At 43.0% G+C, this 15,697-nt stretch overlaps 1 protein-coding gene across 1 annotated transcript in view; it reads left to right on the top strand.

Annotated features, from left to right (window-relative positions):
- Positions 1-13,957, top strand: part of SLC15A1 (solute carrier family 15 member 1) — a 50,970-nt gene extending 37,013 nt beyond the window's left edge. Inside the window, exons 18-23 of the mRNA XM_007671874.3 lie at positions 2,033-2,082; positions 6,380-6,487; positions 6,626-6,713; positions 8,045-8,191; positions 11,614-11,721; positions 13,130-13,957. Of these exons, the coding sequence (XP_007670064.1) occupies positions 2,033-2,082; positions 6,380-6,487; positions 6,626-6,713; positions 8,045-8,191; positions 11,614-11,721; positions 13,130-13,327 (699 nt within the window). The 3' untranslated portion in view covers positions 13,328-13,957. The remainder of the gene's footprint in view (positions 1-2,032; positions 2,083-6,379; positions 6,488-6,625; positions 6,714-8,044; positions 8,192-11,613; positions 11,722-13,129) is intronic.
- The last annotated feature ends 1,740 nt before the right edge of the window (positions 13,958-15,697 follow it).

The following is a 15,697-nucleotide window of genomic DNA, read 5'->3' as shown; positions in this document are numbered from 1 at the left end:
AAAGAGGATTTTGGTGATGTTGTGAAGGTGGATTCAACAGAATTTATTGATAGATTGAATATGTGGGTTGAATGAGAGGAGTCAAAGATAACACCAAGGTTTTGGACTTGTGAGACAGGAAGGATGGTGGCGCTGTCTACTGTGATGGGAAGGACAGGGCTTGGGTGGGAAGATGAGTTCTGTTTTGGACATGTTAAATTTGAGGTGATGGCAGAACATCCAAGTAGAGGTGTCTTGAAGGCAGGAGGAAACGGGAGACTGCAGAGAGGGAGAGACGTCAGGGATGGAGATATAGATTTGGTGGTAGTTGAAGCCATATGAGTGAATATATTCTCCAAGGGATGGGGTGTAGATGGAGAATGGAAAGGGACCCAGAACTGAACCTTGAGGGACACCCAGCGTGGCTCAGTGGAAAGAGCACGGGAATGGGAGTCAGAGGTCATGGGTTCAAATCCCAGCCCCGCCGCTTGTCAGCTGTGTGACTTTGGGCAAGTCACTTAACTTCTCTGTGCCTCAGTTACCTCATCTGTAAAATGGGGATTAAGATTGTGAGCCCCACGTGGGACAACCTGATCACCTCGTATCCTCTCCAGCACTTAGAACAGTGCTTTGCACGTAGTAAGCGTTTAACAAATACCATCATCATCATCAATTAGGTAGTGGGAAGCAGAGGAGGAGCCCGTGAAAGAGACTGAGAATGAGTGGGCAGAGAGATAAGGAGACCCAGGAGAGGACACTGTCAGTGAAGCCGAGGTTGGATAATGTTTCCAGGAAAAGGGGATGGTTGACAGTGTTGAAGACAGCTGAGAGGTTGAGGAGGATTAGGATGGAGTAGAGGCCATTGGATTTAGCAAGAAGGAGATCATTGGTGACTTTTAAGAGAGCGATTTCTGTGGAGTGAAGGTGACTGAAGCCAGATTGGAGGGGGTCAAGGAGAGAACAAGAGGAGAAAACTTGGCAGTGGGTGTAGACAACTGTCTCAAGGAGTTTGGATAGCAATGATAGGAGAGAGATGGGATGACAACTGGAGGGAGCCATGGAGTCAAGGGAAGTTTTTGTTGGTTTTTTTTAGGATAGGGAAGACCTGGGCATGTTTGAAAGCAGTGGGGAAGAAGCCATTGGTGAGCAAACAGTTGAAGATGGCTGTTAGGGAAGGAAGTAAGGAGGGGGCAAGTGTATTAATAAGGTACGAAGGGATGGTTGGATATGCAGAAGAAGGGGGTGGATTTTAAGAGAAGGCAGGAGATCTTCTTTTGAGATACTGCTGGGAATGATAGGAGGGTTGATGAGGGGGCAGGAGATGGGAAGGACTAGAGAGGGGCAGGGAGATTTTAGAGAGATCACACCTGATAGTTTCAATTTTCTTGATAAAGTAGGTGGCTATGTCATTAGGGGGAGACTGGGGGACCGGGTTTGAGGAGGGAGTTAATCATCAGAACAGTGCTCGGCACATAGTAAGCGCTTAACAAATACCAACATTATTATCTAGAACAACTAGTGAGGGCAATGGCCATGGGTGTCTAAGGATGGAGAAATAATTTTTCTGGGCAGAGAAGGCAGAGTTAAAGCACGCAAGGATAAACTTGAAATGGACAAGGTCAGTCTCATAGCTAGATTTCTGCCAACAGTGCTCAGTGGAGGTGATCCAGGGTTGTGGGTTAGTGGTACAAGATGGACGAAGGGATAGAGGAATGAATGAGTTGAATTCAGTAGAGATGTTGTTAGCAATATTCCTTTGCTTGCAACCCCGGTCATAATGGATTGGAAGTGTGTGCGTGAATGTGTGTGTTGGTTGGGTGGCAAGGGGGAGCTAGACAATAATATAAATAAACAATAAGCACTTAACAAATATCATAAAAACAAAAAATTCTGGCAGTGGCTTAGTCCAAAACGTTTCAGGTCACTGGCTCTGCTGGACATTCTCTCTGGTGATAAGCTTTGGTCCCCAAATGTCTGGAATGTTGGTCATCTTGGTTTATTCTAAATGGTGATAAGAGTTCAAATAATTTTCTTAAATGTACTCTTTCCTTAGCTGGAGAATGATCTTAACAAGAAGCCAGAAAAAGGACTGAATGGAATCCGGTATGTTAAGGCAAAGCAAAAAATGAATAATATCTCCCTTCCAATTTATTGAAGCCTACTTTGACCTGCTAGTTTCACATGAGGTGGTCCAGATAGTAGCTTTTCCTGACATGACATTACACTTTTTTTTGTCAGTGCCTAATTCCAACCTTTGACTTGCCTGTTCTGCTAGTTCTCACCCTAGTGGCCTCCCCAGAAAAAGAATGGGAAGGGGAGTTGTGCCTACTGCTTAGTTAAGCTCTGTGAGGAAACTCTCCTCAGCTATGCTCTTGACTCATTTTGGGTTACTGAGTGGACTTTTTACTTCACTGGTAGATGTCTTCACTCTTAATCATTAGGGGGGGATGAAATGAAAAGAACTTACTTGCAGATGGATGGTGATGCTTTAAATTTTATTTGTAAATATTTTTAGTCTAGAACACTTTGATGCTTATCATATTTAACAATGAAAATGTGGACTTACTTTTGAAGCTTTGAAAAATGTCTTCCAGATAGTCTGTTTAAAAAGTCTGAAAAATAGAATTTGGTGATCAAGCTCTCTAAATTTAAAAAAATATTTTCATGCTTTCATAATGCCAAGGTATCCAAAGCAAAGTGTTAGGACTGTGACATTTGCCAGCACTACAGATTAGCAACTGAGTCTGAAACAGGCCCTTGAGAGTTTTGATTGGAATTTGGAAAGGATATCTGTATCCTATGTTGACCGGCTTAAATCAGTCAATGGTACTTTTCTGCTTACTGTATGCAGAGCACTGTAATAAGCTCTTGGAAGACTACAAATAGAGTTAGTAGACAATATCCCTACCTACAAGGAGCTTAGTGTAGAGGAGGAGACAGACAAAATAAATTACAGACAGAGGAAATGGTAGAAAATAAGAATATGTACATAAGTGCTGTGGGGTTGAGGTGACTATCAAAGTGTTTAAGTGGTACAGATCCTAGTGCAAAGGCTACAAAGAAAGGATGGCAAATAGAGGGGAAATGATGGCTTAATCAAGGAGTGTCTCTTGAAGGAGATATTTTAGAAGGATTTTGAAGGTGGGGACAGTGACGATGTGTAAGATATATGAAGGATAAGGAGGATGTAGGCAAGGGGTCAGGCAGATGAGATCGAGGTACATTGAGTAGGTTGGTGTTAGAGGAGTAAAGTGTGCGAGTTGGATTGTAGTAGATCGGGGGGTAAGGTGGGAGGGGGTTAACTGACTTAAACCCATCAGAAAGGAGTTTCTGTTTAATGCAAAAATGGATGAGCAACCAATGACGATTTTGAAGCGTGGAAAGACTTATGGTTTTTAGAAAAAAGATCTGGGAAGCAGAATGAAGTATGGACTAGAAAAGGGAAATCAGTGAGATGGTTCATGCAGTAGTCAAAGCTGGATAAAAGTGCTTGGATTAGTGTGGTAGCAGTTTAGATGGAATGGAAGGGGCAGATTCTAGAGATGCTGTGAAGATGAAACCAACAATAGAATTTAGTGATAGACTGAATCTGCAGGTTGAATGAGAAAAATGAATGGAGGATAGCTCCAAGGTTATGGGTTTGAGTCAGGGAGCATGGGGGATGGAGGGGTGCTGTTGGAAATATGGGGGAGGAAAGGGTTCAGGTAGAAAGGTGAGGTGTCCTGCTTTGGACCTCTTAAGTTTGAGGTGGTGACAAGACATCCAAGTACAGATGTCCTGAAAGCAGGCAGAAATACAAGACTGCAGAGAAGGGGAGAGATCAGGGCTGGGGAGGCTGATTTGGGAATCATCCACATAGAGGTGGTAGTTGAAGCCATGTGAGAGAATGAGTTCTTCAAGGGAGTGGGTGTAAATGGAGAGTAAAAGGGGCCCCAAACGGAGCCTTATTAGGTGGTGGGAGGTGGGGATGAAACCTGTGAAAGAGACTGAGAAGGAGCAGCCAGAGAGGAGAACAGTGTCAGTGATGATCAGTTGAATAAAGCCAAAGTTAGTGTTTGCAGGAGAACGGGGGGCTAAGGAGGATTAGGAGTAGTGGCCATTGGATTTGGCAAGAAAGTGGTCATTGGTGACCTTTATTCACCTCTCCTTCAGTCCCATAGCACTTATGTACGTATCTATAATATATATTAATGTCTGTCTCCCCCTCTAGAGTCCTCACTGTGGGCAGGGAATGTGTCTACCAACTCTGTTGTATTGTACTCTCTCAAGCACTTAAAGTGTTCTGCACACAGTAAGCACTCAATAAATATGATCGACTTTAGAAGGCAGTCTCTGTGAAGTGGAGGGGGCCGAAGTCAGGATGTCAAGGAGAGAATTGGAGGAGAGGAAATGGCGACAGCGAGTGTAGACAATTCTGTCAGAGTTTGGAAAGGAATAGTAGGAGGTAAATGAGGTTGAGGGAAGGGCTATTTTTTTCTTTTAGGCTAGGAATTACATGGGCATGTTTTGAAAACAGTGGGTAAGGAGACATAGAGGGTGAACATATGAAGATGGTGGTTTATGAAAGAAGGAGGGAAGGAGTAAGTGTTTTAATAAGATGATAAAGGATGGGGTCAAAGGCACTGGTGAAGGAGGTAGGTTTTAAGAGGAGGCAAGAGATCTCATCTTGAGAAACTACTGGGAAAGAAGGAAGTGTCCGAGAGAGGGCAGGAGGAGGGTGGGATTAGAGAGAGGCAGGAGAGATTTTAGGGAGATCATGTCTGATAATTTCAATTTTTTTCAATGAAATAATTGGCAAGGTCTTTAGGGTCAAGATGAGGAAATGGGGGGACAGGGTTTGAGGAGGCAGTTAAAAAAAAAATCTGAAACAGATGGTGCTGGTAATGGGAGTGAGAGTCAAAGATCGAGGAGAGGGCAGAGTTATAGCAGATGAAGATCAGTTTGAGGTGGATGTGATCTATTTGATATCTGGATTTCTGCCAGCAATTCTTTACAGTTCAAGCAAGATTAGAGGATTTGTACTGTGGGGGTGATCCAGGGCTATAGGTTGGTGATATTTAATTGACAGAGGGACAAGGGAGTGAGGGAGGTGAGCTCAGTGGAGAGGACAGGGTTGAGGGTATGGATCTGTGAGTTGAGAAAGTGTGTCCAACCTGATTACGTTGTATCTATCCCAGCACTTAGAACAGTGCTTTGTGCATAGTAAGTGCTTAACAAATACCATAATTATTATTATTAGTATTAAGTTGGGTACCGAATGGGGTGTGTTGACTTTGGAAAATTGAAGGGGATTGACAGATCGAGATCTCTACAGGGAGAAAGGACAATTATGTAGGGAGAGGTTGGGTGGGAGAGAAAGCAGGTCAGGAGGATGTGCTTAGAGAATGGAATTTTCAGAGTTCAAGATGATAATTACAACTTTTTTTCACCCATGTGAAAGCTTTCTAACAAACTTCTATAATATATTTACTACCATTACCTGAGTAGCTGCTGGCTCATTAAGGGCAGGGGACATGACTGCTAATTCTCTGTGGGCAGGGAATGTGTCTGTTATATTGTTATACTGTACTCTCCCAAAAATATTAGTACAGTGCTGTGCACAAAGTATGTGCACAATAAATACGATTGACTAATTCTGTTGTACTCTCCTAAATGCTTAGTACAGAGCTCTGCACTCAAATTCATTCATTCAAACATATTTATTGAGTGATTACTGTGTGCAGAGCACTACAGAGCACTGAACTAAGCACTTACCATCAAATACCACTGATTGATACAGATAGAGATGATGAGATGGAGCAGGTGGCCAAGTTGGGGAGTGGTTATGGTGGGGTGAGTGGAGTTGATGAGTGAGAGGCAGCGAGAGGGCTGTCTGAACATTCTTGTGGATATTGAAGTCCCTGATGATTGATGTAGGAATGAAGAGAGAATGCCAAAATTACTATTTTATTTTTAAAGAATGCAAGTAGCATGCATGACCTGGTGGCAAGAGCACGAGCTTGGGAGCCAAAGGATGTGGGTTCTAATCCCAGATCTGCCACTTGTCTGCTGTGTGACCTTGGACAAGTCACTTCACTTCTCTGTGCCTCTGTTACCTCATCTGTAAAGTAGGGATTAAGACTCTGAGGCTCATATGAAACAGGGACTGTGTCCAACCTGATTATCTTGTATCTATCCCAGAGCTTAGAACAGTGCTTGGCACATAGTAAGTGCTTAACAAATACTATAATTATTATTATTATCATAAAGTTTCACAGCAGAATATATTTTGAGGGGAAATCCCTTTGAAAAATTATGCAGGGCAGCTTGGGCTGCCTTTGCTGCCTAATTTTGCTGGTGTCTAAAAAATTATTTAGCTTAACAAAGTTTTTTAACCCAAAGTTATTGTTTAATCTTCCAGATTTATAAATGCTATGAATAAGTCTATCAATATCACAGTGGCTGGCAGCAATTTTCAAGACGTGCTTCCCCGTAATGCCAGTGAATATGAATTCTTTCCTTCTGGTGTGTAAGTAAAGTTTTGGTTTTTTTTCTTTAAAATCCGTGCCTCCTAATGGAATAAGAATGGCTTTGGCCAGCTTGCTTCAAAACATTTAAAGACTCCAAAAGAGACAGTATTGTCTTATAAATGTTGTGTTTTCCATAGGAAGACCATCATGATTAATGATAAACAATGCGAAGGCAAAACTGGAAAATTGTCATTTGGCAGTGCATATACCCTGGTGGTAACAAAGGTGAGTATTATATGCATACATAAATATATAACATAAATACCATTCTCAATACGATTAATCATATTATTCACAGCATTCCACGTGCCGAGGATTAAGTGCAGTAACATAGAGCAGAGGGTGTATTTTAATGTAGTCTTTAATTCAACATTTTGTCTGCTACAAAAGGATTATTGTGAATCGCCATCCAAGTCTTATTTTGAAGCTAAAGCATGCAGACCCAAAGCAGGCAGCTTCTTGTTTTTCAGTTAAATTCATGACCATGCCAAAATATTTTGGAGCCAGTGGGCTGAGTAGAAGGTAACTGAATTATGAGGTGAGAAAGAAATTATAAAGATTAAAGATGTCTCTTGATGAAGAGAGCACTTCATGACTGAATCTTTATGGTAGAGATGGCCCTGGTTTGATTCTAAGTTGTCAATACTTAATCCATAAATTCAAACTCTTTTGGGAAAAATCAAATGCATAACCAGAAGTCCTGCTGTGCCTGGCTTCCTGTGGCATACTCTGAGCTAATACTAGAAATTGTAAGGACTGGGATAAAAATACAAAGCTGGGCTTTAGATCGGCCCTGTCCTTTAAGGGATCATGAGAAAGCCCTGTATTATTGTGTCCATAGGCTCTCCCATGTCGATGGCATTTATTGAGGCACTTACTATATGCAGACCACTGTGCTAAACTCTTGGGCGAATAGAAGCAGCCTGGCTCAGTGGAAAGAGCCCGGGCTTGGGAGTCAGAGGTCCTGCATTCGAATCCCAGCTCTGCTACTTGTCAGCTGTGTGACTGTGGGCAAGTCACTTGACTTCTCTGTGCCTCAATTACCTCATCTGTAAAATGGGGATTAACTGTGAGCCTCACATGGGACATGATGATCACCCTGTATCTACCCCAGTGCTTAGAACAGTGCTCTGCACATAGTAAGCGCTTAACAAATACCAACATTATTATTACAATACAACAAAATTTGCAGAGACATTCCCTGCTTTCAAAAATAGTTAAACCCTTTTTCTCAGGGCCAAACGTTAATCAATCCATATATTTGAGGGCTGTTAGATATTTTGGGAGGAACATTTATTCAGCCAGCTCCTAGATGGCCAACATAGCTAAGTAGCCACAGTTAATTCTGGTGGGGGTAAGAATGAATGCTCCTCCCTTCGGATTCTAGAAAAAGGGCTCGTTGAACACAAATTAGATGCACACACACACTCCCCACCCTGCCTCATTGCCTTGATTGGTGAGCCCATCACCTTTTCCAGAATCTTAAATTAGTTGGCGTTTTTGCCTGTAGAACAGGGGACTATTGATGCTAAAAATTAATTTCTTTATTGTTTTAGTGTGAGAATGGAGAGTCAAACATAATAGATATTGAGGATCTCTCACCCAATTCAGTCAGCATGGCTCTGCAGATCCCACAGTACTTCCTCCTGACCTGTGGCGAGGTTGTCTTCTCTGTCACTGGACTGGAATTCTCATATTCACAGGTTTTGTATTAATTTTACTTTCACTTGTCACAAATGGTTCATGTGGTCCCATGCTTATTCAGTAGAGATTATCAAAATGAAATACTTTTTAAAACATGCTGTAAACTATAAGCTCCTTTGTATTTTCCCAAGTGCTTAGTGCAGTGCTTGATAAATATGATTGTTATGCTTTCTAGTAACATTTTAGTATGGACAAAAATCCCTGGAGATCAGAAAGTTCTATGCAAATGTAAGTATCTGTTTCTGTGCCTGTCTCTTCCCAACAGTCTTCCTTGCCCTACTTCCTCCACCAAAAGCCGCCCCCCCATAAAATCAAAACCCCAAACAGCAGTATGTGAATAAGAAAACAATGCCAGGCTATTTTGACATAAGAACTGCGTATTTACACTCAACTCTGCTAAGAATTTCATCTTGGACCAAACACACTGGGAGATATAGGGAATGTTCTCCTAAAATTTCATATCTGATGAGAACATTTCAGTTAACAAAATAAGTTTGTGTGTGTGTTGTGTGAACTACATTGCAGGTTTTTTCTGTATTATGGGGTTGAAGAACTCAACCCAGCATTCAATCAATGGTATTTGAGTGTTTACTATGTGCAGAGCACTGTACTAAGTGTTAGAGTACAAGAGAGTTAGACACATTTCCTGCTTGCAACAAGTTTACGTCCTAGAATGGGGACAGTGTATATAAATAAATTATAAATATGTGCATGAGTGCTGTGGGCCTGACAGTGGAGTAAATACCAAATGCCTAGGTGACACAGAGGGAGAGGGAGCTGGGGGAAATAAAGGCTTAATCGGGGAAGTCCTCTTGGAGGAGATGTGATTTTGGCATATAAGGAGGAGGAGAGAATTCCAGGCCAGAGAGAAAATTCTTGGAGAACTGAGTGCTTTTAAACATTCTGGTATTTTTGTCATCTCTCCTCTTCCCAAAATTCCAACTCCCACTCTCAGACTTGCATCAATCCCAACTCAGAATCTCCACTAAAAATGTCTTCCTCTAAACTGTATAAAGTCACACTAATCACTTAAGGAATCAGTAGTATTTACTGAGTTTTACATTTAGATCATTGGACTAAACCCTTGGGGAGAGTTCAGTAGGGTTAGTAAACATGATCCCTACCCTCAAGGAGTTTACAATCTCATAGGGGAGAGACATACTAAAATTTATAGCTGGAAGAAGGAAAAAGGGATATATACATAAGATAGTACTATCTAATAATAGGGTATTTCCCCTTGCTGCTAACAGTAATTGGAATTTTAGGAGAGAAGATTAGGTGTGTTATTTGGTCACGTTGAACTTGAAGCAGCGTGGCTTAGTGGAAGGATCTTGGGCTTGGGAATCAGGGGATGTGGGTTCTAATCTCGGCTCTGCCTCTTGTCTGCTGTGTGACCTTGGGCAGGTCACTTAACTTCTCTGTGCCTTAGTTTCCTCATCTGGAAAATGGGGATTAAGACTGTGAGCCCCTCGTGGGGCATCCTGATTACCTTGTATCTACCCATCACTTAGAACAGTGCTTGACATATAGTAAATGCTTAACAAATACCATGATAATAATAATAATGATAAGTACTGGCTGGATTCCATATAGCGATATCCTGAAGGCAGAAGGAGAAACAGGTTGGGGCTAATGAACTAGATTTGGGAGTCCAACTACAGGTGGTAGTTGAAGCCTTGGGCTCCTCAAGGGAGTGTTTTTTAGAGCTAGAAGAGGACCCAGAACAAAGCATTAAAGGACATCCACAGTTGAGGAGTGAGAGAAAATAACATCAAGATAGAAATATCCTGATAGAAAAACCCAGGTTTGGTCGTGTTTATAGGAGAAGGGAGTGGTCCACAGTGTCAAAAGAAGCAGAAAAGGAGTGTAGTCTAGCTGGAGAGAGCACTGGCCTGGGAGTCAGAAGGACCTGTGTGTAATCCTGGTTCCACCACTTGTCTGCTATGTGACCTTGGACAAGTCACATAACTTCCCTCATCCTTAAAATGGGGATTAAGACTGAGCCCCATTTGGGACTTGGACTTCATCCAACCTGATTAGCTTGTGTCTATCCCAATACTCTGTCTGGTACTTACGAGATGTTCTTCCCCTTGATGCTGTTTATTGCCATTGTTCTTGTCTGTCCGTCTCCCCCGATTAGACCGTAAGCCCGTCAAACGGCAGGGACTGTCTCTATCTGTTGCCGACTTGTTCATCCCAAGCGCTTAGTACAGTGCTCTGCACATAGCGCTCAATAAATACTATTGAATGAATGAATGAATGAATACTTAGTAAGCGCTTATCAAATGGAAAATAAAGCAACTTTGCAGCCACAGAGGATTAGAATGGATGCTTAGTCGGTTGGATTTGGCAAAAAGGTTATTGGTGCCCTTGGATTGATGAGCTTGGAAAGTGAATGGTAGCAGGTCAAGGAGGGATGAGGAGGCCAGGAAGAGGAGGTGGTGGATACATGCAACAGTTTAAAGAGTTTGCACAGGAATGGGAGGTGAGAGATGGGATAGTTGGAGAGGGGCAGAAGGATCCAGAGAAGGCTTTTTGAGGAATCGGGGACATGTGGACAGGATCGAAGTCATCACAGAGCGAGCGGCAGAAAACGGCTGTCAAAGAGGAGAAAAAAAGGTTGATATAAAGGTTTTTTAGAAGATGAGAAGGAATGGACCTAGAGCAAGGGAAGGTGGAAGCCAGAAACCTGTGCCTTTATTCCTGGATAGTTAAGTGCTTACTATGTGCTAAGCACTGGGTAGATACAGGACAGTCAGGTCAAATGCAATCCCCTGCCCACGTGGGGCTCTTAGACTGAAGGAAAACTGGTACTTAATCCCCATTTTCCAGGTGAGGACACTGAGGCACAGAGGAATTCAGGGACTTGATCAAGGTCATATAGCAGACAAGTGACAGTTGCCCTCACAACACCTGTGTAAGGTAGGAAAAGGGGCAAATAGTGTATCCCCATTTTATAGGTGGGGAAACTGAGGTAATAAGGTGAAGTGACTTACCCAGGGTCACATCGCAGACAAGTGGCTGAGCTGGGACTAGAATCTGGATCCTTCATGTTTTGGTTCCATGCTTTCTCCACTACATCACACTGGCCTCCACCCTCCATCCCTTCCCTACCCCCCAAACCCCCCGCCGTAAACCTGCTGCTAGTGCAGAAAACATGCTATAGCAACTTTGTGAGTGACTGCAAGAGGGGTTCAGGGAGGAAAATTAATCGGTACCTTATTTTCTACTCATTCAGAATTAATTTTTATTGACCCTGGATGCACAGCTATTGCAACTCTGTGTTAATTGAAAAGCTATCTGATTTTGACGTTTTAACCAATTTAAGCTTTTCAGTATCTATCCCCAGCAAGAACAAGCTTATGCAAGTCTGTCCTAAATAGAGAGGAAATGGAGTAAATGAAATGTCTTGTTTTGGCAGGCCCCTTCCAACATGAAGTCTGTGCTTCAGGCTGGCTGGCTGCTGACAGTGGCAGTGGGGAACATCATTGTTCTCATCGTGGCCGGAGCTGGCCAGTTCAGCGAGCAGGTAATTGGCGGCCAGAATAAATCCTAATCGCGTAAACTGTTCCGGAGGGCAGCGGCCATCGAGAACCCTAAAACTCCCTTCTCGTCAAGCTGGGTTTGTGCCTGGGGCCTACCCCCTCTTTGCAGATCTAGGAGTCTGAGAAGTGTGAGGGGTTCTGAGGAGTCTGAGGCCCTGGGGGGTGGGGAGGGAGTAGATCCCTTAAGTGTCATATGGAGAATTGAGTCTGAGTTGTTCGTTTTTCCCTTTGGGTAAATTCTGCTGCCCTTATCCATATCAGTTTGATCTGTTCTTTCACTGATGCAATTGAATTTATTAAGCACTTCCTATGTGCAGAGCACTGTACTAAGTGTGTGGGAAAGTACAATACAGCAATCAAGAGTGACAATCCCTGCTGTTCCACTACCCTCTCTAGTTAACCCAGGAAGTTTGGGATTTGAATCCTAAAATCCTAACCATACCACTTAATGAGCCTTGGGCACCAAGACTGACCTCAGTGTCTCTGGCAGAGGCAGTTTGTCGTAGCTCCTAATGATGATAATAATTGATATATGTTAAGCACTTACTGTGTGCTAAGTGCTGAGGTATATACAAGATGAGTTCAGACACAATCCCTGTCAGTCAATCAAACAATCAAATTTATTGAGCACTTACTGTCTGGAGAGCATTGTACTGCGCACTTGGGAGAGTACAGTATAACCTATCCCACATGGAGCTCACAGTCTAAGTGGGAAGGAGTGGAATTTAATGCTCATTTTACAGATGAGGAAACAGAGGGACAGAGAAGTGAAGTGACGTACTCCAGGGCATTCAGCAGGCAGGTGGCAGAGCCAGGATTAGAATCCATGTCCTCTGACAGCCAGGCCCGTGCTTTTTCCACTAGGTCGTGCTACTTCTCCGATGTTTCATCCATAGGGCCTTCTGGGAGAGAAGCCCTCTACAAGCAACCCTCTATTAATGCTTCTTTTCAGTGTAGCTTCTCAAGTGAATGGGTCCGAATGGAATGTGAAATGTGGAGCAGGGAAGCAATGGGACCTCGTAGAAAAAAAAATGGGCCTGGGAATCAGAGGACCCGAGATCTAATCCCTGCTCTGCCACTCGTCTGTCGTGTGACCTGGGGCAAGTCACTTAAATTCTCTGTGCCTCCGTTTCCTCATTTGTAAAATGGGGATTAAATCCTACTCCCTCCTACTTAGACTACGAGCTCCATGTGCGACAGGGACTGCCCACCCTTTAGTACGGTGCTTGACACAGTAAGTGCTTAATTATAAATCCTACAGTATAGTAACTTTAATGGAATTTTCTACATGTGGATGCCTGGGGAAACCAAGTATCCTAAGGATATTAATGAAATCTTCTTTTCTCTCTCCTTCCTCCACATCCCAACAACGCTTAACTTCCTTACTTTCAGTGGGTTGAATATTTTCTGTTTGCTGGTCTGCTGCTGGTGGTTTGCGTGATTTTTGCCATCATGGCTTACTACTACCAATACGTGAATCCAGCTGAGATTGAGGCCCAATTTGATGAAGATGAAAAGAAGAAGACGGGAGATCTGCAACCGAACAACCAGAATGAGAAACCAAACACAGTCGCCCAAACAGCCTTGTAACTACGGGAAACCAAAGAGCAGCGATTGACCAGCAGAACTTGCCCAGATGCTAATGCCATAATAAGATGACAGAAAAACTGGATGTGGAGAATCACACGCACGATCCGATGGTTTTGAGACCCTGTAAACGCTCACGGGTGCCACTCCAGAAAAACATGTTCTTTTATGAGCAGAATTGGAAGCATAATTCTAGCAATTATTTTACTCCTTAAAGTGCAGATCCAGTTTTTAGGAAGCCCCTAAACTATATTCCACGTGGAAAAGGCCCTACCATTTGAAGAGATTCAGTGAGATTATTTTTGTATATTAATTTTTTTTTTAACTGGATGAAAGGGCCTATTTTTCAAGAAACACTCCCAGGGAGACATGTAGCTAATAGCAGCGTCTTTGCAGCAAAGCCAAACACATTGTGTTGAAGAATGTCCGAGAGTGGCTTAATCTGATCCCCCAAAATCTTGTTTCCAAATATTTCACCATGTAAATGAATAGCTCCTGGCCTGTGTTGCGTCTCCTCTGCTCTCCCCCAACTTACCTCCAGCACCGCTTGGGATGTACCCCCAGGGCAAGGCCCAAAAGAAAACTGGGACAATCAATGACATTTGGAATAAATCTACCACTCTCAAAAATCAACGCTCAAGTGTGTCTTTGGGGAGGATATGGAGGTTGATGTGATGTTTCACATTGCAGTGGGACTGGGGACAAGGACCAGTGGGAACCCCCTGGTCACTGAGGGATGCGGAGGTAGGCCGGATCCCCCTCGGCATCTTCAGTTCCCTGGAAGAGCAGCAGCGTTCTGTGCTCAAGGAAGAACCTGAGCTTTCTAAGTGAGTCTCTGTGTCTATAAAGACAGGTTTCCAACTGGAAGAATTGGAGTAGTTGACTTTCTACTGCTTACTTTTTTTTCTCCTTCTCCTTGCCCCCTCTAACCATACAGGTTCTACTCCTTTTTAACAGTGTAGTGTTTGACTACTTTTGTGTCCAAACAAGTCATTTTGGTGACACCGTAATAGTGGTGTGTTAGATTGGATTTTTTTTCCTGTGGTATTTGTTAAGCCCTTACTATGGTGCCAGATCCTAACCAAGCACTGGGGTAGATAGTTTGTGCATTAGAGAGAGCCACTGAGGCTGGGAAAAGGAAAGGAGGAATGAGGCAAAACTTCAATTGACAGTTTAGATCATGCCTGAAAAATGCACTCTCTCCTCTCCTTCAATTTTGTTCCCTCTTAGTGATTGGTTCTCTTTGGGTCTAAACTGGGGGTGAGCTGTTGACAATACATCTTTTATTTGAAAAGCACAAAGCCGTTGCATACTTTTTAAATTTTCTCAGTGATATTTTTCTAAGTGCTTGCTATGGGTCAAACACTGTTCTTAGAGCTGGGGTAGATACAAGTTAATTCAGGCCAGATACAGTCCCTATCTCTCATGGGGCTCACAGTCTAAGTAGGAGGGAGAACAGGAATTGAATCCCCATTTTGCATTTGAGGAAATGGAGGCACAGAGAAGTTAAAGTGACTTGCTCAAGGTCACATAGAGTAGTGGAGGAGCTAGGATTAGAACACAGGTCTTTTGTCTCCCAGGCTTGTGTTTTACTCACTAGACCCAGGCTGCTTCCCAGCTGTACCTCCTCAACTGTAAACTATACTTTTATACTCTTAGTCCAGTTGGGGAGAGGACTCAGTTTGGTGGAAGGTGTAAATAAATATTTCATAAAGTTCAGAAAGTTAACTACCCCAATAACTTTCAGAATTATTGCTATTTCTGTTCCTCACTACATACATCCCTGTGATGTAGAGGTTAAGGGTTTTATTTCCATCTCACAGATTTGGAAGCTGAGGTCCAGAGAGGTAAAGTGATTTACTCAGAGTTCTCCAACAGGGTCAGCAAAGCTTGGATGCAAATCCAAATCTGCTTCTCAGATCCATCATTTCCACTGGACCAAGCTGCCTCCCACCATGTGATTGGCCCCAGGAGTGGTAGTTGGAGGCATTGAATGTTGTCGGTCAGACTGACTTTTCATAGGGCTAGTGATTATGGGAAATTATTTTTAAGGTAAATTTAAATTTAGCTTCCCTACAATTGACCCCTGAGTTGAAGTTGTTCTTTCTAAGTCGGTTTTCAGGTAAGGGAACTGAAAATAGGCAGTTCTGATATAATTAGGTTCTTGAAGAACCTAGCCTATAGTAATAACTGGTATTTGTTAGCGTTTACTTTGTGTCAGGGACGGTACTGAGCGCTGGGGTAGATACAAGCAAATTGGGTTGGACAGAGTCCCTGTCGCACCTGGGGCTTTCAGTCTTAAACCCCATTTTACAGATGAGGTAACTGAGCGGCAGAGAAGGGAAATGACTTGCCTGTGGTCACAGAGCAGGC

Source organism: Ornithorhynchus anatinus, chromosome 10 (genome assembly GCF_004115215.2).
Source record: "Ornithorhynchus anatinus isolate Pmale09 chromosome 10, mOrnAna1.pri.v4, whole genome shotgun sequence".
Lineage (NCBI taxonomy): Eukaryota > Metazoa > Chordata > Mammalia > Monotremata > Ornithorhynchidae > Ornithorhynchus > Ornithorhynchus anatinus.
This window is presented reverse-complemented; position numbering and strand designations above follow the sequence as displayed.